Source organism: Bufo bufo, chromosome 1, assembly GCF_905171765.1.
Source record: "Bufo bufo chromosome 1, aBufBuf1.1, whole genome shotgun sequence".
In the NCBI taxonomy this organism is placed as follows: Eukaryota; Metazoa; Chordata; class Amphibia; order Anura; family Bufonidae; genus Bufo; species Bufo bufo.
The window spans coordinates 262,445,739-262,469,111 of record NC_053389.1 but is presented as its reverse complement, the minus strand read 5'-3'; the positions used below and the strand labels follow the sequence as shown (position 1 = coordinate 262,469,111).

Here is a 23,373-nt window from a genome sequence, read left to right as displayed (position 1 = left end):
GTAAGTAGTAGAAGACTCCTCCATCACTTTACACATGGTCTGCTGCTGCTCTGCTACATTAGGGTACATCCACACAGAGAGTAAGCGAGGCTTAAACTACCAGCAATGAGCGTGATAGGGTGGCTTTCAAATCCGCAACCTGTCAATTTCTGCTGCCGATTTCCACTGCGCATTCAATGCTTTGCAATGCAGAGGGTGAAATCGGTGGCAAATCTACATCCAAATCCCCCAGCTCTGTATCTGCGGAAAAAAAGTTGTTAGCATGCTTTCCACTGTATTTTATGTCCTATGTGGACATACCCTTAAATATATTATAATATAATAAAAATAAAAATAATATAATTGATTTGAGCTCATAGTATTATTCTATTGACAATGAGTTGTAATTTTCTGTGGCATGATCTTGGAACATCGGCGTTAACTCTAATGCTGGCCCTCAACATCGCTTCCCCAGCAAACGTAATCTCGGGGGCCTAACATGACTGTATGTCTATCAGACTGTGCCACAAACACCACTTAATAGACAGCCCGTCACTAGTACTGTGATAGGCCATAATGCAGTGGTATGCAAGATATACCAGTGCATTTTAAAAGCCTGATGTACAGTTCCGTCGTAGTGCTGAAACTGAATCATGATAGTAAGTTGTGGAGTGAGAAAGGGTTAATGTCATTTACAACTGCACCATTACCCCAGCAGGGAATCTCAGAAAGTAATGTTGTTTCAAGAAACTAAATAGGATCATCCGTATGCAATATGCTACTCGGCTCCCCCTAGTGGTGGCAACCAGTATTTTATGTGGGGGATTGAGTCAGCACAACCTGTATGTAGGTGCACATCACTATGGCGAAATACATATACAAACGGAAAATACAAATGTGATAGCACTCTGCATCCAGCATTCTGCCCTGCCTCCATGCTGGATGAGCCTGTCATGGCCCATAAACAGGTAGGAACTAGTGTTAGGGACCACTCCATAGAGACGACCTTGACGTGGTGAGTGGCTTATTACGCTTTGGCCAAAATGTACACCAATGCCTCATCCAGCATGGAGGCAGGGCAGAATGCTGGATGCAGAGTGCTATCACATTTGTATTTTCCGTTTGTAACCAGTATTTTATCATTTAAAATAACCCTCTTTGCCTGAAAAGCTGAGCTGCATGTTGCTGTATATGTATAATTAGCCTTTCCTAGTGTAGCAGGTAAATGACTGAACATTGTTCTTTCAGGTTTGTCTCACAGTCTTCTAAGGAAGCTTATGTTATTTCCTTATATATCGATAATCCCTTGCTGATCGGTGGGAAGAAATTTGATTTACGTCTGTACGTGCTTGTGACTACATACCGGCCGCTCAAGTGTTACATGTAAGTATCAGTCATTAATAGACATGTTATATATACACACATCTTCTAAAACTGGGAAATGCACAATAACTGTCCTCCAGATGGAAGGAAACAGTTTCTCTAGTACCACCTTTAGGGGGCTACCTGGTAAGTCAATATTTGCCCTTTTAATACCTTTCCGCCCGGTGGCATAATTGTACAGTATGTTGTAATGACTAGGTCGTTCCCATGGGCCAATGTAGTTGCACAGGTGAGCACGCTTTATTCTCCACCTGGATGCGGCGGCCACCTCACCAGGTTGGTCAAGGGACCCCCTTTCTCCACATAGGTGCAGGTCCCAGAGGTGAATCATGCTGTGGATATGCCATACCTTTTAAAGTTGTGAACGCCCTTTTAACACCACCTAAAAAAATTATAAAAGTTAATCAGTGAGTTATATGTGCTCCAAAATGATACAAAAGAAGGCCTCAAAGCTAAAAGCAATGGCTCACAGTAGGCCATGTATTCAAAGACAACCTGTCACTAGGTTGACCTCCCTTACACCACCACGTTATTCTGCGCTTTACTAGATTTATCATCATGCTTTTTTATACTGTTTCTTATTGCATTTTGCGCATCTGGGCGGTGTCATTCCTTTGAATAGTCACACATTCTGGGCTGCAGTTACTCTCACTGTGCCTAAAAGGGGTATTCCGGTTATAACATGTTAATCCCTATTAGATCATGGGGGTCTGACTGCTGGGACCCTCGCCAATCACTAAAATGGGGGCCCTGTGCCACGAAATGGATGGAGCATCTGGTTGATCATGCACTGAACCACTGTATTAATTTTCCAAGGAACTGTGGGAAATACCAAAGTGCAGTGCTTGGTTATTCCCAGCAGTTCCATAAAGAATGAATGGAATGGGACTGACATACTTAACCAACTGCTATATTCATTTCAGGGTAGGTGGCTCATGTTCTCTTGATGGGTGGGGTCCCAGCAGTCAGACCCCCTATCCACAGGATAGGATAACTTGTTTTAATCAGAATACCGCTTTAGTTAACTGGGGTCTTTGATAGGATAGTTATGGCCCTTATCTCTAAACAAGATGAAAATATAGGAAATAGCTCACCCTCTCACAGCCACAGAGAGGTGCTCTAGTCTAAAATGATTCACCCTTCACAAATGCAATAAAATGTATATAACTAGAAGACTGGCACTCTCAACATATGGGACCATATGGTTAGATGCAAATCACAATATTTATTAATACGTACATAAAAGAATAAAAAGATAAAATATACACTAGCACTGATTGATTGTTGAAGGTTTCACACAATGTTAATCAAACAATGATATCAAAAATCATATGTATGAGCGCCCAATATTCGATGTTGGTCCTTATATTGTTTTGGTGACCGCTATAGAAAAAAAGAGACCATGAGTGTTCACATATAAGTTCCTGGAATAAAAAGGAAAAAGGAAAAGGAAATCCTCCTTAAAGGGTTTCTATCACTTCGTATGCCATAATTAGCTCTCAGACACTAGCGATCCGCTAGTGTCTGCTCTGGCCAACCATCCTAATATAAGAGCTTTTTGGGCAGCCGTTTTGCTAAAAAAATAACTTTTATAAATATGCTAATGAGCCTCTAGGTGCTATGTGGGCGTCATTAGCACCTAGAGGCTCCGTCTACCTTCATACACAGCCACCGCCCAGCGCGTCCCTCCAGCCCGCCCATCTTCTGATGAATGCGATCCTCCGTGTGACGCAACGGACGAATTCTCGCGCATGCGCCGTGCGCGGCTGTATTCGGCGCATGCGCAGAGAATGTCTGACCGCTTCCCTGCTCAGACATCTCCACTGCGCCTGCGCCGATGACGTCATAGTGCTCCAAGGAACAGGCGCAGTGGAGATGTCTGAGCAGGGAAGCGGTCAGACATTCTCTGCGCATGCGCCGAATACAGCCGCGCACGGCGCATGCGCGAGAATTCGTCCGTTGCGTCACACGGAGGATCGCATTCATCAGGAGATGGGCGGGCTGGAGGGACGCGCTGGGCGGTGGCTGTGTATGAAGGTAGACGGAGCCTCTAGGTGCTAATGACGCCCACATAGCACCTAGAGGCTCATTAGCATATTTATAAAAGTTATTTTTTTAGCAAAACGGCTGCCCAAAAAGCTCTTATATTAGGATGGTTGGCCAGAGCAGACACTAGCGGATCGCTAGTGTCTGAGAGCTAATTATTGTATACGAAGTGATAGAAACCCTTTAATTCTGTCCTGAATGAAGGCAGACAATGCGAGATGGTATTCGCTAGGATAAAGTCAATATTGCTATTATAAATGACTATCTCTTGCCCATGTGGGTATCATTTGGCATTGGCAGTGTAAAATGCGCCTGGTAATCACCCACTATGTGGGCTTACCTTTCCTTAGTGCCGGTCGGTCAATCAAGTTCCTCGGGGCTCGCTGGATGCCGGCCTTATCTCTAAATCATTGATCTCCTTTACTTATGGTGATCTCTTGCTAAAGTGTGTTGGGGACCCGTTACATGGACTGAAAGATAAATAGGAAACTGATGTTGGGCCCCTAACAGATATCCAGTGGGAAAGTGTTGTGGCCTACACTCCGTCACTCTCTTTGTTGGTGGCACAACGTAGGTCACAATTATTTTTACTACACGGGGTGTATAGAACGCCTTCATTATTATGCAAAATGGGAATTCGGTCGGATGCTGGTTGTCCGAGATGTACCCATCTTGAGGCGGATACGGCCCATATGTTGTGGTCCTGTCCGGCTCTCGCAGGTCTATGGTCTGCAGTTCACACCCTTTTGGAAGATGTCTATGGTGTTACAATACCAAAGGTCCCCAGAGTTGGGCTCCTGGGTTGTGTGATGGATATTCCTACTACAAATATAATACAGTTAGCGCCTGAAAGGATTTGGACCTTTCTGGACCTCTTCGACAACCTTGGTTTGAGACCCTGACTTCAGGAGAGATGTTTCTCAGTTGGCAATAACAGACACACACAGGTATCACTGAGAAACACTCTAACTTTATTATGCTATCGCTTGGCCTTATATAGGCAGTAGAAAAGTTTGCATAACAACAGCGTTAAACCAATCCTAAAAGATAAACATTGGTGCTCATACACATACTACCGGAACATGCAGTAAGCAGAAATAATAGGTTTTAATCACTCACTATAAGAATGTATGCAGATGGGCCGAATGACCCTGAATAAGACAAGAACGTTTGTTCTAGTTCTAGGATATTCCCAGAATCTGTCCTGGGACAGATAAGTGAACCTAACTCACAGCGGGGGAAGGTGAAACAGTGCGTGGGTGAGATGTTATCACAATTCTTTACATATTTAGAGAAGACAAGATGGAGTCACATTTCTCTTCAATCCCCTCTTAGAACCAAATTTCTTAGATAATATGGTTCTTACCCTTGCCCTTTTCCCTGTATACCGCCAGATATTTTCTATATCCTTCATGTGAGTTGTCTTCAGGATTTGGCAGCAGAGTCTCATAAAATGACATATTTGATACTCCTTTCATTATCAGTTTCCGTACACATGGTATGATACATGTTGCAACTAATGCTATTACTATAATAATTATCAGGATAATGATTCCCAACTGTACAAGTGCCTGTTTCCAGGTAGTGAACCAGCCAAAATACTGATCCCAAGGGTTATCGATACCTGAGTTTCTTTTGAGCTCGATTGATAAATCCTCGAGTTTCTTTATTGCCAGTGTGACCTTACCATTAGGGCCGGTGTTGTTGGGTATGAACGTGCAGCAAGATGAGGGGTCCGTCAATACCTTACAGACACCACCTCTTTCTGCAAGTATCATATCGAGTACCATGCGGTTTTGAAATGTCATAATGGAATCTGCCTGTAACTCTTCTGCTACACCCTGTAACGCATCCCTGGTGTAGTTTACAAACCTTTGTTGATTATAGTAAATATAGTTGATCCAGTCTACATTTTTGTTGATTGTTATGTGGGGAATTATGGATTCAAATCCTGCTGCCACCTGACCTCTGGCCTTGAATTCATCAGGGACCCCTCTTGGGACGCCTATTGCATCTATATACACATGAGGATCAAAACTACCCATGGGGAGTGATGTTTTGGTCCTTGTCACTCTTCCTTCACTAGGGGTCTCCTGTTCACTAAATATGTGTCAAATTCATTATGGCTTTAGCAAGAGCACATTCACCTTTCCAGGAACCCTCTAGTCTAGATCTTATCTTTCCATCCCCACAGATCCAATATACATCTCCAATCGAGTATACTTGATTCTGTGTGAGGGAGGTATCTGTTTCACTGTAAGTTGCACAGTATCCTTCAGTGAGATTACCCAGGGATCTTCCTTGATCTCCCCCTCTGTGGCAGGTATAGTTACCAGGATAGATATGTATAACCTGCACCAGGGCGGGGAGTAGTTTTTATGAGGAGTGGGTATTTTGCTTCCATTCTTCACTATGCAGACTGGTTACTAGATGAATTTGAGAATAATTTAAAAAAACATTCCTCTAGAGGGCAATATTAAGGGCACAGTACCTAGGTGAGGCTTAACGGTCCCACATATATAACAATTACTGTTATTTACTGAAGCTGCGCTGTACTTCATCCATTCTAACCATAGGTTGGCATCAGAAAACCCAGTTTCTGCTGCAAGAGCCTCCTCATATGTTGGGTCAGATATTTCTCTCATATTGTTAAAAGTTAAGATACGGGGTTTGAGGGGGTTTGTTTGCTTCTGAGGGTATGTCCATTCTTATAGTGGTTGCCGCATCTCGTGGAAGGATTGCACTTCATTATGCTGCATAAACAGAAGGAGTAAGTTGCAACGTGAGTACTGGAGGAATTGTACCAGAAGGTAGTGATTCCACCTTTCTGAGTTATAGCAACTTCAGCTTTGTTATCCTCCGGCAGAGTCATTAGGATCGTCAGTAATCCCACAGTCAAAGTGAACCGTCTGTGCCATCTTCCAGAATTGAGGGAGTGCATCATGGTGGAGGTCAGAGGTGTCTGCTCCCGTTAGTACCTCACTTTGTCCTTTTTCGAGGTCAGGACTGTCTGTCCCTGTTATTACCTCCTTTTGGGGTGCCTCCTTTACCAGTTTCACTCTGGCGGCGTGGATCCAAGTAGGTGCTTCTTCCGTGAGTACTGCTGTGCGGGTCGCGGCTACCACTGTAGTCGGTGGTCCGTAGGTGAAGCCTCCTGCGAACTTTCCTTTCTTTAATTTCTTTATCAGCACGATATCTCCCACTTGGAATGGGTCAGTTGGTTCCTGTGGAAGACAAGGAGAATTACAAGCAACTTTTTTCTCAATTTCACTTAGGGCTTTAATCAATCTGGTTACATTGGTGTTTGGGTTGTTCCTCAAACATGTGATACACCTTCCCACATAATCTGACACTAACTGTTTAAAGGGAACCTGTCACCGGGATGTTGGGTATAGAGCTGAGGACATGGGTTGATAGATGGCCACTAGCCAGTCCCCATAGCTCTGTGTGCTTTTATTGTGTAAAAAACACGATTTGATACATATGCAAATTAACCTGAGATGAGTCAGAGCTTGAAACTATGACTCTTCTCTGGTCACACAAGTAAGATATGACTCTTTTATGTTAATTTGCATATGTATCAAATCGTTTTTTTTACACAATAAAAGCACACAGGGCTATGGGAACTGGGTTTTGCGGATGTGCTAGCGGCCATCTAGCAACCCATGTCCTCAGCTCTATACACAAAATCCCGGTGACAGGTTCCCTTTAATGCCTGTAATATAGAATTTCTGTGCTAGCAGCATGTGTGTTGTTTGAATGCTGTTGTGTCCTACTCCATGAAAATGTGCAATGAACAGAGGGGAGCTGTGCTGTGGTATGCATGGTTTCCCCTCTTTGCAGACTAATCCTGTCCTAGGATTCTTCTGCAAGATTGGACAACACCAATTGGCCATTTCATCGTCAGTAGCTGAGGACTGGAGATCCACAAGCATCTGAGTTAACTCAAGTAAAGGAGGTACTAAATTCACCATTTGCAATGTGGCCGGGGCCATCAGTGGAGCCTTCTTGGCCTCCGCGTCTGCCAGGGTATTGCCTTGGGATGCATGATCTTTACCACCAGTATGCGCCCTGCAGTGGACAATTGCAATCTGTGAGGGCAATTTTATGGCTTCTAAAAGTCGTATGACAAGTTGTGAATGTGAGATGTGCTTACCATCAGCTGCAATGAATCCTCTCCTTTGCCAAATGACCCCGTGGTCCCAGACCACTTCATGTGCGTACCTGCTGTCAGTGTAAATGGTGACTGGCTTGCCTTCATGTAGTATGCATGCTCTCGTGAGTGCAATTAATTATGCTGCTTGTGCAGATTGGTATGTGATGGGTCTGGCTTCCAGGACAACACGTGTGTCATGTTGTGTGGCGTGTACAATCATGTGCCTCTGTCAAGTGATCCTCAGGTCCTTTAAGTCCTAATAGGGCATTAAAGATAGGTGCTGGACCTGAGGGTTAGTGTTGCGTATTTGATTGGAGGGAGGGATTGCTGAGGAGTAGAATCTCATATCCAGATAGTCTTTGTGCAGACAGTGTGCTGTGTGTGTATGCCTTTGAGAAGGCCTAAACTATCATGCATGTGTTGTGTATCAGATAGTCTCATGTCCCATTGTGAGTGGCGTTGCAAGCTCAACCATCATAGCACAGGCTGCAAGAGATCTCAGACAGGGCCGGCATTCCTTGGACGGATGCCAGGAACCACCTTTCAGAAAAAGGCACAAGGACGTAACTTGCCTCCGTGATATTGTGCCAGCACACCCGCCATGGTTTTACAATTTTGTCGAGCATATACGTGGAATGTGAGTTTGTAGTCAAGGAGGCCCAAACCCGGACTTGTCATTAAAGAACATTTCAAATAATCAAATGCATTAAACATTTCCTCAGACCATGTGATGAGATCTGGCATATCTGCCAGAGTGGCTTGTCTCATTACATTGTCATAGTAGGAGCAATTAGGAATCCATTGTCTGCAGTAGTTTATCATACCAAGGAAAGATAACATTTCTTTCTTGGTGTGCGGGGTGACCAGGCCCGCAATAGACTAGACTCTTTCTGTGCTGATTCTCCTTTCTCCCTTTGTGAGAACAAAGCCCAAGTATTCAACTTGCTTTTTACACCATTGCATTTTCTTGTGTGACACCTTGTGTCCACATTCAGACAACCATTTAAACCATCTGTTACATTGGCCTCCTCTGACACACGCACAAATAAACAAATCATTCACGTATTGCAAGAGTACAGAACCCTGGGGGGAAGGGGGGCATGGTTTCAAACTGGCTTGGAAACAATGCTGTACACTATAGGTGAATCAGCATATCCCTGGGGCATCCTGCACCAGGTGAGTTGACGACCCTCAAAGAAAAAAAAAAGAGTCTGGTCTACTTGTCAACCGGGATAGAAAAGAAAGCATTTTTCAAGTCTATCACGTTGAAACAGACAGCATCTGCAGCGATGACTGAGAGCAACTGAGAAATGTCTCGGCTGTCTCTGTTTACTCACGTGTTGGCTCCTGAACTTTTGTAACTATGTGTAGGGGTCTGTATCTTCCTGATCTCAAAGCATCCCGCTGCCTCCTTCTCATATAAATGTTTCTCAAAGTCTTGTATTTTGTCTGAGGTCCATGAGAAAACGCTCTGCTTTACAATCTCTTTATTACACCTAGTGCAGCAACGTTTCAACCTAATGGTCTTTATCAAGCTCCCAATACACTGATAACAAAGTGAACTTTAAATACAATCCCATAGCCCCACATTGGCTATTGCTAAGCCCTGCCCATTAACCCCTCATTACTACCTAAAAACATTCTCAGATTGCTACCCCATGGTCAATCCCTGATGACATACTTTTCTCACGACATGCTGTAGGAGACTCCGTCAAGCCCTCATCGCTTCAGGTACATAGCGATGTTCCACCCCGCTGTTCCATGAGGATTTGCGTCCCTAGATCCAATCTGCGCAGGCGCGACATCACTTCCGCCCTTTCAGACGCACTTCCGCCAGGCTATGCCCTATTTTACGACCACATGACTCTGTCGCTCCAGTGACGCGATGTCACATGATCGTGCATCGCTATCTTCATGTCACTACGGCGCTGGGCTCAATTATACTGAATATTAGGCAAACCTATAGCAGAGGCTCTCGATTGGATGATGTGGGCTGCCTGGTGCACACCATAAGAAAAACTACTATTTTTAACATTAATCAAATCATTATAATACATAAGTTACTTAAGTGAAGAAGCTGCAGCATAGGGTCCATCATTGCATCCTTATTTAGGGGGTGCATTTATCACAACTCAAGAAACTACAGAGTGAATAACATGGCGTTTTATTCTAATGCCTGTACAAGCAGGTTTTCAATCATTCATCCAATGGCTGGTATATAGAGCAAGTGTTCCAGGGGTGATAAGCCCTCAGTCCCACTAGCCCATCCATTCCCATACTGACATCATTCTACAGGGAGGTAGAAATAGAGATATAAGGAGTAACCCACCAATAAGGGGTCCTCCATCTACCTCTCACAACCTCACAATTTTTTATGATTAATACCTGCTATATCATTATTCAGCTCCAACACCATTTCACTCTATTGTCCTTACAGATAGATTCTCAAGTTATACAAACCAAGCAACTAGGCCCTTCCGGCTGCAGTTTCTATACACTATACAAAAATAAAAAATAATATTATATCTGATGCAGACCTCAACAGCCTCACATCTCCATCAGGAAATCCACATGGCAGGTTCCCTTACTCCCTCATCAGCTATAGAACTTTCTCATAGAGGTATCGGAAGGCCAAAAAGGACGGTTTTCTCCCACAGCATGCGTATGTTCTCCATCTAGGGAAAGAAAAATAAATAAAACAATATCATAAAAATGGAGATGCAAATAAGATAAGGGTTACATATTATACATATATGTAAACATATAAAACACGGCTACTAAGCCTAATTTTAAATCATATCTCCGCACATCCTGATCGAGAGTTCAGAAAAGGGAACCAACCTTAAATTCCATTGTCTCCAACTCATGGATCCATCTTAGTTCTTTCTGTTTTAACAGCTTCTCCCTATCTCCACCCCTCCTCAAGACTGGAACACTATCAATGATCCTATATCTCAATTGAGAGACATTATGTCTATATTTCCAAAAGTGTTCAGGTACTGGTAACTCAGCTTCATCTTCACATTCCTGATTTTGCTGATTCCCTTTTTCTTTTTAGCTAACAGCTTTACGTATAGTGTAACGATGCTGATTTATCCTGTTTTTACAGGGCTGTGTCGTCTCTCCAATTAGAGAAGGCCACACGGGCACTGCCAGCTGTAAATGACAAAATCTGTGTTACACGTATAGTGTCCTCTAATGTCATATTTCTTCCCTGTTCTAGGGTGGCAGAAGGAGTCACCCTTGATTAGCTGCCGCAATTGCAGCAGCCCAAGCAAGGGTAACACCCCCTTCTACCAACCTCTTTTTTCTTAACTTTTACATCAGCTGATGTCAAGCTATCCTTAAGATTTCTAGGCCTCTTATATGACATCAGCTGGGGGGATTGGAATTCAATTACCTTTGGGAAAGAATTTGTTAGTATATGCCAGTTATGTCTCAATATGCCCGAGATACGATTACTCATTTAGTATAAGGTTGACACATAATGGGATCCTCTTAATTTTTTGTTCTTCCCTCTTCGTTGTTGCAGTTAATAGTTGGTGTCGATCACTATTCCTGGCTTTTTTCTAAATGCCTATCTATCAGGTTTTTGGGGGTATTTCCTATCCCTGAATCTTTGTCCCATTTTTTTTCCATCTGTCGTCAACCAAATTCTCCTCTGACACTATTCTTCTTGCTCGTAAAAACTGACTAAAAGGCAAGGATTCCACTGACCTCCTAGGCTGTGCACTATCAAAGCATAACATACTGTTCCTGTCAGTTGGCTTAATGAAGAGGTCTGTTTCTAATTTACCTTCCCTTACATAAACCAACGTATCTAGGAATTGTAAAGATTCCGCTGAGTACACTTTTGTGAATTTCAGTTGATCATGCAACTGATTAATATATTCATGAAATTCATGCAGTTTTTCTTCCGTACCATTCCATATTAGGAAAATGTCGTCTATATACCGCATCCACCCCCTCACATGACTGTAGAAGGTGGATGGGTATATAGACGTCTCCTCCATGTTTGACATGTATATGTTTGCATATGTCGGGGGCCACGTTGGACCCCAATCGCGGTGCCCCGACATTGCTCATAAAACACATCTTTGGAGTGCCGTGGCTTATTCTACACATTCTTTGGCTACTACGGGAAATCCTAGGACCAGGATTCAACGCTACAGGCACCACCACGTATCAGAGTTATTGCAACAACAGTGAGTAGTGCTGGCCTGTTTTTTATTTCTGCTTTACAATCAACATGAGATTGGGAAGGAGAAATGGGCTGTCACTATATGCAGCCTGCAGTCCCTGGTTGGGAGGGGGAAACTCACAACTTAATATTTTCTCCACCCACAGTAAGAAAATTTACCAAATGACAGAGTGATAATATTACAGTGAGATATGTTCATTACACTTACCACCAGAACAATAGCTCTCACACAAACAGATGAATCTTAACACTCTATGTATCTTATACTCTAAATATAGGTATGCGTCAAACCAAGGTAGGTCAGTCTCCCTGAGACTGTTCTCTTACATGTACCCCTGGTACTAAAAAATCTCTGTCGACAGATAAAGTAAATAGATCTCCCTGAGATCCTATGGTGTGTCCTGACACAAAACAACTTACGGATAGATCTCCCTGAGACTCTATGGCCGTGCGTGGCACTCCAAGTGCCGGCTTTATTCATGAAAGTACTCCAAGTACTTATTATAAACTCCCGGAGTCTATTTTTAAGGCTTAACAATGTATCCCGGATACATAATAAAAACTCACAGGTAGAGATGTGGCCAGTGCCCTCGGACCGGGCAGTGGACAAAAGGGATGTCTCTCTTACCGGACACGAGGATGGCCTTCTCTATCCCGGAAGAGCCCCCAAACTGAAAGGATTTGGACCTTTCTGGACCTCTACGACAACCTTGGTTTGAGACACTGACGTCAGGAGAGATGTTTCTCAGTTGGCAATAACAGACACACACAGGCATCACTGAGAAACACTCTAACTTTATTATGCTATTGCTTGGCCTTATATAGGCAGTAGAAAAGTTTGCATAACAACAGCGTTAAACCAATCATAAAAGATAAACATTGGTGCTCATACAGATACTATCGGAACATCCTTTTATGGTATGTGAACGTGCAGTAAGCAGAAATAATAGGTTTTAATCACTCACTATAAGAATGTACGCAGTTGTGCCGAATGACCCTGAATAAGACAAGAACGTTTGTTCTAGTTCTAGGATATTCCCAGAATCTGTCTTGAGACAGATAAGTGAACCTAACTCACAGCGGGGGAAGGTGAAACGGTGCGTGGGTGAGATGTTATAACAATTCTTTACATATTTAGAGAAGACAAGATGGAGTCACATTTCTCTTCAGCGCCTGCCAAGATTTTATATCTAACTAGGAAACTCATAGCTAAGTATTGGTTACAATCATCTGCTCCAGGGATAATGGAATTAATAAACGTGGCAAATAATATGATTTACATGGAACGGAAAATATTTGTGAAAAGAGGCAATATTAGGAAATTTGAGAAACAATGGACTGCTTGGATTGCACATCCGGGGCTTGCTACTGCGGCTCTGTTGCGCACACAAGTGCTGGCACTTAGAGGTTTCTAATTGACCAGGGACTAACTGAGAGGTAGGGGACTGCACGGAATGGGTATGGGGGGTGATAGGGGTCTTTGTTGGGAGGTGGTTATGTAAGTTTTGTGTACTTTTTGTATTAAGTACACCTTTGTATGTTAAAAACTTTAAATAAACAGATCTGATGTAAACAAAAGAATACCCCTTTAGTTGACATTCCATAGAATGTCCTACATCATTAGAAGCCATGCTAAAATCTGTAAAGTTTGGGTTCCCGGGTAAGCGCAGTGAAACGCTGTGTACCTGCCTCGCCCTCAACACACTGCACATGCACCAAATCTCGCTTATTCAGCCTTTGGACCCTGTGTGGAACACTCCAGGCAAAACTGATATACTGCATTATGCCTAGGGCAGGGCCTAAGGAGGCGGAGCATGACACAGATTCAGTAAACACCAAAGAGAGCATGTATGTGTCATGCTCCACTCACCAGGCCCTGCACTAGATGCTAACCCCTTCTTACCATATTCTTTCCACACTAGGTACAAGCTTGGATTCTGCCGATTCTGCACTGTAAAGTACACCCCGAGCACAAGCGAGCTGGACAATATGTTTGTGCATCTGACAAATGTTGCCATTCAGAAACATGGGGTAAGGAGATGGAATTACATACCAGAGCTGTGATTGCTGTATGCTCGCCTTCTTTGGAAGGGTTTAGAAGTGTCTACAATAAGTGGTGGTTGTGAGGAATCTGAGGACTGCACAACCTGCATGTACTGTGCCAGATGTTGAATACGGATAGGCAGAGGCGGACTGGGAACTAAAAGTGGCTCTGTAAAGAAACGTAAAAGTGGCCCTATGTTGTAGGTAGGTCCAAACTGTCAGCGGCCTTGGCAACATAATGAGACAGGGCTAGAGCAGTATGAGGCAGAGCAGTATTCCGCCCCAGCTGAACCAAATACTGCAGTGCAGCACAAAATACTGCCACTGTATACAACTGTATTACTGTCCCGACGACATACAGTGCTGCCCATAATTATTCATACCCCTGGCAATTTTTGACTTAAAGTTACTTTTATTCAACCAGCAAGTAATTTTTTGATGGGAAATGACATAGGTGTCTCCCAAAAGATAATAAGACGATGTACAAGAGGCATTATTGTGGGAAAAAACTTTTCTCAGGTTTATTTACATTTGAGCAAAAAGTGTCCAGTCCAAAATTATTCATACCCTTCTCAATAATCAATAGAAAAGCCTTTATTGGCTATCACAGCAATCAAACGCTTCCTATAATTTGTAGACCAGCTTTTTGCATGTCTCCACAGGTATTTTTGCCCATTCATCTTTAGCAATGAGCTCCAAATCTTTCAGGTTGGAGGGTCTTCTTGCCATCACCCTGATCTTTAGCTCCCTCCACAGATTCTCAATTGGATTCAAGTATGGACTCTGGCTGGGCCACTCCAAAACGTTAATGTTGTTGTCTGATAACCATTTCTTCACCACTTTTGCTGTGTGTTTTGGGTCATTGTCATGCTGAAATGTCCACTTGTGCCCAAGGCCAAGTTTCTCTGCAGACTGGATGATGTTGTCATTGAGAATCCTCATGTCTTGCTCTTTTTTCATGGTGCCGTTTACTGTGATTAGGTTCCCTGGTCCATTGGCTGAAAAAGAAAACAAAGCATTAGGTTCCCACCACCATGTTTGACAGTGGGGATGGTGTTCTTTGGGTTGAAGGCTTCTCCTTTTTACGCCAAATAAAGAAAACATCATTGTGACCAAACAATTCAATTTTTGTTTCATCTGACCATAACACAGAAGACCAGAAGTATTCTTCTTTGTCCAGATGAGCTTTTGCAAAGGCCAAGCGAGCTTTTGTGTGCCTTATCTGGAGAAGTGGCGTCCTCCTTGGTCTGCATCCGTGGAACCCAGCAGTGTGCAGTGTCCGTTAGATTGTCTGCCTTGAGACATTGCCACCAGCAGAGCCCAGATGCACCAGGATGGCCTTGGTGGTGATCCTTGGATTCTTTTTTACCTCTCTAACTGTCTTCCTGGCCAGCACAGGTGTCACTTTTGGCTTCCGACCACATCCTCTGAGATTTTCCACAGTGTAGAATATCTTGTATTTTTTTAATAATACTTTGCACTGTAGCCACTGGAACTTGAAAACATTTAGAAATGGCCTTGTAGCCCTTTCCTGACTTGTGAGCAGCCACAATGCGCAGCCGCGGGTCCTCACTGAGCCTCTTTTGTCTTAGCCATGACTGCCCACAAACCAACTGCAGAGAGCTGCTGTTTTTCACATGTTGAGTTGATTAAAACAGCTGTTCCCAATTATTACGGGTAATTAGGATGCTTTAGAACAGCTTGGACTATTTGGAATGGTATAGAAATTTGGATTTTCCCACAGACTGTAACAGTTTGTGAAGGGTATGAATAATTTTGGACTGGACACTTTTTGCTCAAATGTAAATAAAAGCTGAGAAATGGTTTTTTTTTTCCACAATAATGCCTCTTGTACATAGTCTTATTATCTTTTGGGAGACACCTATGTAATTTCCCGTCAAAAAATTACTTGCTGGTTGAATAAAAGTAACTTTAAGTCAAAATTTGCCAGGGGTATGAATAATTATCGGCAGCACTGTAGATACAGTTGAATTCAGGAGGACACCTGCGGCTGCTGGCCAGGTGTGTAGGAGAGAATCAGACCATTATGTAACCGGCTAGCGGCTGTGAGGAGTGCTTGGGTGGCCCTCCTAGGCATCGGTACACCAGGAAATTTCCCTGTAGAGTCTATGGCCAATCCGCCCCTGAGGAAAGGACTGCTGAATCCGTGTTTTGCGCATTCACAATTTGCGGACCGCAAAACATCCATCGGTCTTGTGCATGAGCCATTAGGATGGCAAAACAGTTGAATTCAGGAGTCAGAAGGGGAGCGTGAGATCATTACCCAACATGGTTGGTGGTTGTGAGGAGGGCTCAGGTGGCTCCCCGGGCATCAGGCCACTGGGAATTTTCCATGTATGGTCTATGGCCACCCTTGTGTATACGCCATCACATAGAATAGACCTGTACATGGAATAAAGGTTCGGTGCTTTAGAAAGCATAGAAAATATATAATATATATATATAAGAGACCCCAGCCGTCTTCTTCTAGTACATTACCACCATGCCGGCAGCTTTTTGCTAGGTTATGAGATGCCTTTCTTTCTTCCAGGATGACTACAATCACGTCCACGGCGGGAAATGGACAGTCAGTAATTTACGTCTGTACCTGGAGAGCACGAGAGGACGAGAAGTCACTCATAAACTGTTTGATGAAATTCACTGGATAATTGTGCAGTCCTTGAAGGCAGTAGCGGTGAGTCAGTCAGTTATGCTGGTCTGGGAATCCAGGCACCTCTCAGGGCACTCTGATACCAGCTGAAGGTTACTAGCATCATTATACGTAATTAGTCCGACTGCTGAGATTCTCAATTATGCTAATTGCTAATTGAAATATAGATCAGCAAATGGACCATCCTGATCAGAGCAGGAGCAATGTGATATCATCGTAATCATAGTCATGGACATTGATATCTAGACATTTATCTCATCTATCTATATGATCATGTAAGTAATGAAATCTATCTATTAATTCACGTCAGTTATGCAGAGCACACTACCCGTGAGCTGCCAGCAGGTGGCGGCAGTATGACAGCTTGTAATGCCGTTTGTCACGCTGGGGAACACTGGGAGAATATGGGTCTGACGCCAGAATATTATTACAGATGGTTTATGCGGTTGATGGTGAACTCTATCTAGAATATAATTATAAGCTGCTGAGCAAGTTTAGCTGCCCACATATTTTTGTGGTTACCTGTAACCCATGTACATGTGTTTTCTAGAAGTGGAGACGGTTAACTACAGGGTCTGCAGTCAATTACAGCAGGGGTTTTGGATCCCGTCAAAGAAACAAGCCTCAAATCACTGGGTTGGGGCCGAAATGGGGCCAGTTGTGGAAGAAGCTGCAACTGAAAACCAAACGTATACTGCATCCTAAATATATATTACATATTTCTGCTAGTTGGTGTGTAATGAAAAACATTTTTATGTGTTGACTGTCATCTTGCCCACTCCTAAATATTAGACTTGTTGTTTATAAGCCATTGCTGGGTATGTTTAGTCTTGGAAGAGCACAAGATAATGGTCCAAGATCTACTCAAGTCTCAGGTTTTTTTCAGTAGTGATCCTTGGCCCACAGTCTCAGCTGCAGAAGCTTGTGACTCCTTTGAAGCTGAAGTCCTCTAGGTCTGATGGCCTCCTTCTCTAAGGCACTCCTTACATTCAGGACGGTCTGCCTTAGGAAGATTTACAGGGGTACCAATTCAGAGCTGCTGAATTGGGCCAGAACAATTCATCTGAATTACTACTGTCTGGTTGAAGCTTTCCCTGGCAAAATCATAGGTTTTCTGACGGTGCTGGGAGCAGGACCCAGAGGAACATCTAATCAACCATTTTAAAAGGGGATATCTGTGATGATATATTTTTATTAAATTAGTTGCAAAGGTAGAAACAGACAATTCTTGGACTTGCTGTCAATCATTTAATTGGAAAATGCTACAATCTCGACAGCCTGAAAGGGCTGATAACAATTTCCTAGAAATATGCCTAGGATTACACTTATGTGACATCTCTATGGACTTTAGAAGTAGCCCCTTTTATTTTTACAGCACATTATTCTCATAGCTCAGTTTAAAACAGCAGGTCCCAAGTTGTGGATGAAAATTGTCTCCCAAATCCCAGGAAGACAGCGCTGGTTAGAAGTCACTGTACTTGGCGATTTAGTCTAGTGTGTTAACCACAATCTCTTGTCTGGTGGAGTTATGCTGAAGAAATCTGGCAGCTGGAACATAGGCTCACAGCTATCCATGGTAATCTGCCCACTTGTGGTCTAGATCCTTGGCCCTTGAGCACGTTTCCTGGCCAGTGAAGAGTTAATAACATGCTACTGACACCTAGATATAGGCTTTTATCATTTTTAGCCATGTGCGGGCTGAGTTACCGCTGCATGTGATGTACTATGATCTGGAAGGAGGATTTAATATCAGGGATCACATTGCAGTCATTACATGAGAAACCTCCTGATGCCTCAGCCCTTTGAAGGTTTGCTATGGCTAGAATCGTGGACATCCTCTTCACCATCATCATTTTTATATTTATTGTCTATTACCTATTGTATTAATGTGCTGGTTTGGCAGGAGAATGGGGCAATCCTAGTACATTCTATAATGAAACAAGTATGGGAAATATCTCACGTTGCTGCTTGGACTCTTGGGTGTACCTGCGCCCTTCTGTCACCCACCTGTACGTGGTCTAGTGATAGCTCTATGCCTTAATAGCTTAAGTATTTGGTGCATGCCACACTGGTCTGGGGTCTGCAGTTCCATTTTGGGTCTGGTATGGGGTCTCACTTTATTTAGGGGCGTGGTCTAAGGTCTGCATTAATTAAAAAGGTTTTCTGAGATTTTTTAACTGATGACCAATACTCTGGATAGGTTATCAGTATCTGATCGGTTGGGGTCCGCCAATTAGCTGTTTGAGAAGGCTTTGGCTCTCACAGTAGCACTGCGGCCCTCTTTCTGCCTTTGCTAGGCTGGTGACGTCACGTTCATCAGTCCCATGGCCTAGGAGCAGCTCGGCCCCATAGAAGTAAATGGGGCTGAGCTGTGATACCAAGCACAGCCGCTATACAGTGTACAGCGCAGTGCTTGGTGAGCTTGCTCAGAGGATAGGTCATCAGTTAAAAAGATCTTGGAAAACCCATTTAATGGGTCTGGGGTCTGAAATAATTTTCTGGTCTTGTCTGGATTAAAGGTGTTTTCTAGGCTTTATAAAAACCGTGGGGGAGATTTATCAAAGCTGGTTTAAGTAGAACTGGCTTAGTTGTTCCATAGCAACCAGGTTCCACCTTTCATTTTCACAGCTCCTTTGACAATGAAAGATGGTATCTGTTTGGTTGCTATGGGCAACTAAGTAAGCTTCCTTTGCAAATGCAACTTTAACAGCAAATGCCCTGTGGATCTCAGTGATTGAGGCAATCACCTCCTCCTATACAGGTGCAGCTAAATAAATTAGAATATCATCAAAAAGTTTTATTTATTTCAGTAATTCAAGTGAAAAAGTCAAACTCATATATTCATTACATAAAGAGGATTTATTCGAAGTGTTTATTTCTTTTAATGTTGATGATTATGACATCTAATGAAAACCAAAAAGTAAGTACGGTATCTCAGAAAATTACAATAGTATATAAGACCAATTAAAACCAAACTATTTTTAATACAGAAATGGTTGGCCTACTGAAAAGTATGTACAGTAAATGCAGGTCAGTACTTGGTTGGGGCCTCCTTTTCCATGAATTACTGCATCAAATGCGGTGTGGCGTGGAGGCGATCAGCCTGTGGCACTGCTGATGTGGTTTGGAAGGCCCAGATTCGCGCCTTTCGCTCATCTGCAATTGTTGGGTTTGGTATTTCTCATCTTCCTCTTGACAGTACCCCATAAGAGGTGAGTTTGCTGGACAATCAAGCACATTGATACCGTGGTTATTAAACTAGGTATTGGTACTTTTGGCAGTGTGGGCAGGTGTCAGTCTTGCTGGAAAATTAAATCAGCATCTCCATAAAGCTTGTCCTTCCAGTCAACTTACCATTAGTATAGCTTGCATACAGCACTCTGTGAACAGCCAGCTTCTTTAGCAGTAGCCTTCTGTGGTTTACCCTCCTTGTGGAGAGTGCCAATGACTGTCTTCTGGACAACTGTTAGGTCTCAGCAGTCTTCCCCATCATTGTGTAGCCTACAGAACCAGAGGGACCATTTAGGCTAGGGCCTACACGGCGACATGTGTGACGCGACAAAAAAGGTACAACTACACTACAACGTGTTGCACCCATGTCGCGCTACATTTTTTACAACTGTGACACAATTGTCGTGTCCCAGTTGCAGGGATGTTGCAGTTCAACACCATTGACTATCATTATAAAGACTGTAGCGAGACATGAATGTCACGTGACACTTGTCGCTGTGTAACCCAAGCCTAAAGGTCAAGGAAACCTTTGGAGGTGTTTTGTGTTGATTAGCTGATGTATAGTTTGACACCATGAGTCTACAATATTGAACTTTTTCACAATATTCTAATTTTCTGAGATACTGACTTTTGGGATTTTATTAGCTGTAAGCCAAAATATTTATAATGCTCCTCCTGAAGTTCCCTTGTAGCTCTAATGCCTCTTGCAGTTTTAACTCTCTCCGTAGTGCCTATATATATAATATATATATATATATATATATATATATATAAAATCCATTGCTCCCCTTCCATAGTTCCAGTATATAATGCTCCTCTGTCCCCCATAGCGCCAGTGTGTAGTGTGTGTGTGGTGTGTATATATGTATATATATACACACACACATAATGTCCCCCTGTAGTAGCAGTATATAATGCTCCTCCATCCTCCCTGTAGTGCAAGTATATAATGCTTCCCCCCCTTAGTGGCTAGTATATATATTGCTCCCCCCCCCACTGCCAGTATATATTGCTTCCCTCCTTAGTACCTGTTGTTAATGCTCCCCCATACGGCCAGTATATAATTATATAATTCTGCCCCCCCTTAGTGCCAGTAAATAATGCTTCCCCTTAGTGCCAGTATACAATGCCCCTGAGGTGCCAGTATATAATGCCCCCCCCCCTTAGTAACAGTGTATAATGCCCCCCATGCAGCCAGTATATAATTATATAATGCCCCCCCCCCACAGTGCCGATATATAATGCTCCCCCCAGTGCCAGTATATAATGCCCTCGTAGTGTCTGTATATAATGCTCCCTCCTTAGTGCCAGTACCCGAGGTGGCAGTATATAATGCCCCCCCCCCCCCCCCCCTTAGTGGCAGTATATCATGCTCCCTCGTGCCTCCAGTATACCACTGCTTAGTTTTTGTTTTGTTTTTAAAACCCACCTCACTCCCGTTCCCTGCCACAATCTGTGCTGCAGGCCATAGACCTCTTCCGATCTGTAGCCTGTGTTGCTCCTGTGTCAATCACGTGATCATGCGAGACCTGGTGCAGGAGGTTGCGGTGACGTCATCGTGACCTTTTGGACTGCTCTACTCCCTCATAGGTTCCAGGCCACTATGGCGCTGAATGGTTACAAATACAGCCTTGATTGCGCCCATGGGTAGCTCAGTTGCTTCATGATGTGGTTTGACAGGGTTCTCCAATCTGTGGCTCTTCAGGTGTGGTAAGACTACAACTCTGACACTTGTCAGGTTCATGATAGGAGTTGTAGTTTCACCACCGCTGGAGAACCGAAGGTTGCATGCTCTAAATAATATATAGTGGCCCCAAAAAAACGTATATCTTTAATTGTTTAATCATTTTCAGTACTTTTTGTCCTAAATAAATGAATGTAGTAATCTTGTTTTTTATTTCTGTGTTTCCTTTCTTGTCTCTAGCCGGTGATGAATAATGACAAGCATTGCTTTGAATGTTATGGTTATGATATCATCATAGATGACAAGCTAAAGCCGTGGCTGATTGAGGTGAGTGGTCTGCATATAGTCTGTGTTGTACTGTTAAAGGGAACCTGTCACCAGATTTATGCTGTCCTGTCTGAGCAGTGGCAGACACCCTGGTTTCAGTAGTGTGACTTTTATATGTGGAGGTGCAGCCGTTTCGGAAAAGTCTGAATTGTTGCAGTGCTATGCTAGATAGTGTGTATGATCCTGCCACTGATTGACAGCTTTCTCCCTGTGCACAGTAATGTATATTAAGAATACTTTGGGCTCCTGCATCATAGTGCTGCCATGACTCAATCATAAGTTCTCCAAACAACAGCACTACCAAAATCAAGATGTCTTAGACAGGACAGCATAAACCTGAGGATAGGTTCCTTTTAACAGAGAAAAAAGGAATGAAGACTTTTGTTTCCTTTTAAAAATAAGTGAAAAGAAGTAATAAAAATTCTTTATATGGATATCACTACTCAAAGAAGTTGTCAAGTTTACAAAACCCATTTTCCATGGGTTCTGAGTTAATATTCAGGGGGGTGGGGTGTATGTCTTTTGGTCGCAGTGGAGAGGATCTCTTGATCTGTGGGACCTGTACAGTCCTGCAATACACAGTCAACCTATTGATGTGAATGGGCCCTGTGCAATGTTTCATGTCTCCTGTGGTGGCGCTGCAGATAAATTGAACACTTACTGCTAGGTGAAGAGACCCTCCTAACAAGTGGAGGTTGTTAGGAGAAAACCCTTTTAAGGAGAGATGATCAGTGCCTTTGGTATTGGTTGACCTCTAAATGGGTCTTTGGTTGGAAATGGGACAAATGTCTGCAGGCAGGGTGCACTCCATCATTAGTCACCCAATGGCACGTGGTCTACATCACGCTAAGGGAATTGAGTCTGATGATTTAACAATTATGACTTGTTGTATCTCTTTGTACACATCCTTCCTGGTCTTCAAACAGATGACGAACATTAAGATGTTTCTATACCTACAAAAGCTCCTTGTATATGTTTGTATTCTTATTGCTAAAAAACGCACTTCAAAGTCCTGCAAACCCGTTACTAGCAGCTGCGGACCCACTTCCTCTTTTTATTTCAGGCTTTCTTTTCCAAGGTCTAAAATAATGTTTCACAATTTCTACATGTGCAACGTGCCAGACCACAGGGGCAATATGTGTGTGTAATGGTGTGCCGAATGGGTGTAGTAGTTGTACTCACTTTTGCCGTAGCTCCCTGGGCCGGCCTTGCAGTGGAGGGGAAGACAGCACTAAATCCTCCAGGGGACTCTCTGTTGCAGGGAACACCAGCCAGATGGAAGTTGAGGTGCCCTTAATGGTAGTGGGTATGCTTTGGTGGCTGGGTCCCTGTATTGTTTGTGATGCCAGCACCGTGAGGTGCAATTAGGAGATAGAGTTGAATGATGAGAGAGGCAGTAGTTGAACCAATCAGGAACTTTACTTGTCTTGCAATAAGTATAGCAGCACTTTGTCATAAATACAGATGGTAAAGCTGTAAATCCCAATAGCAGGCTCAGTGAGGTGGTGTATGTAGGTTCCAGCTCAACTGTATAGAAATGATGATCTTACTTGTACTTGGTTCCTGATCTTGCTCTAGTTACTCAGCCTTTCAATAATAGTTTGGATCCTCTGTAAGTTCTATTCTGCAATTCAGCAATATTCAGTGCTTCA

The 23,373-nt window shown here is 43.2% G+C and overlaps 1 protein-coding gene and 1 long non-coding RNA gene across 2 annotated transcripts in view; one reads left to right on the top strand and one right to left on the bottom strand.

Annotated features, from left to right (window-relative positions):
* The window catches only part of TTLL1 (tubulin tyrosine ligase like 1), a 57,508-nt gene that overhangs the window by 19,607 nt on the left and 14,528 nt on the right, over positions 1-23,373 (top strand). The window contains exons 5-8 of the mRNA XM_040439171.1: positions 1,228-1,362; positions 13,688-13,796; positions 16,360-16,503; positions 21,635-21,721. Of these exons, the coding sequence (XP_040295105.1) occupies positions 1,228-1,362; positions 13,688-13,796; positions 16,360-16,503; positions 21,635-21,721 (475 nt within the window). The remainder of the gene's footprint in view (positions 1-1,227; positions 1,363-13,687; positions 13,797-16,359; positions 16,504-21,634; positions 21,722-23,373) is intronic.
* Positions 7-22,958, bottom strand: LOC121006772. The gene is made up of 3 exons (XR_005780386.1): positions 22,904-22,958; positions 1,712-1,744; positions 7-240 (listed from the first exon to the last, which is right to left on the bottom strand). It is a non-coding gene; the product is annotated as an uncharacterized LOC121006772 (long non-coding RNA).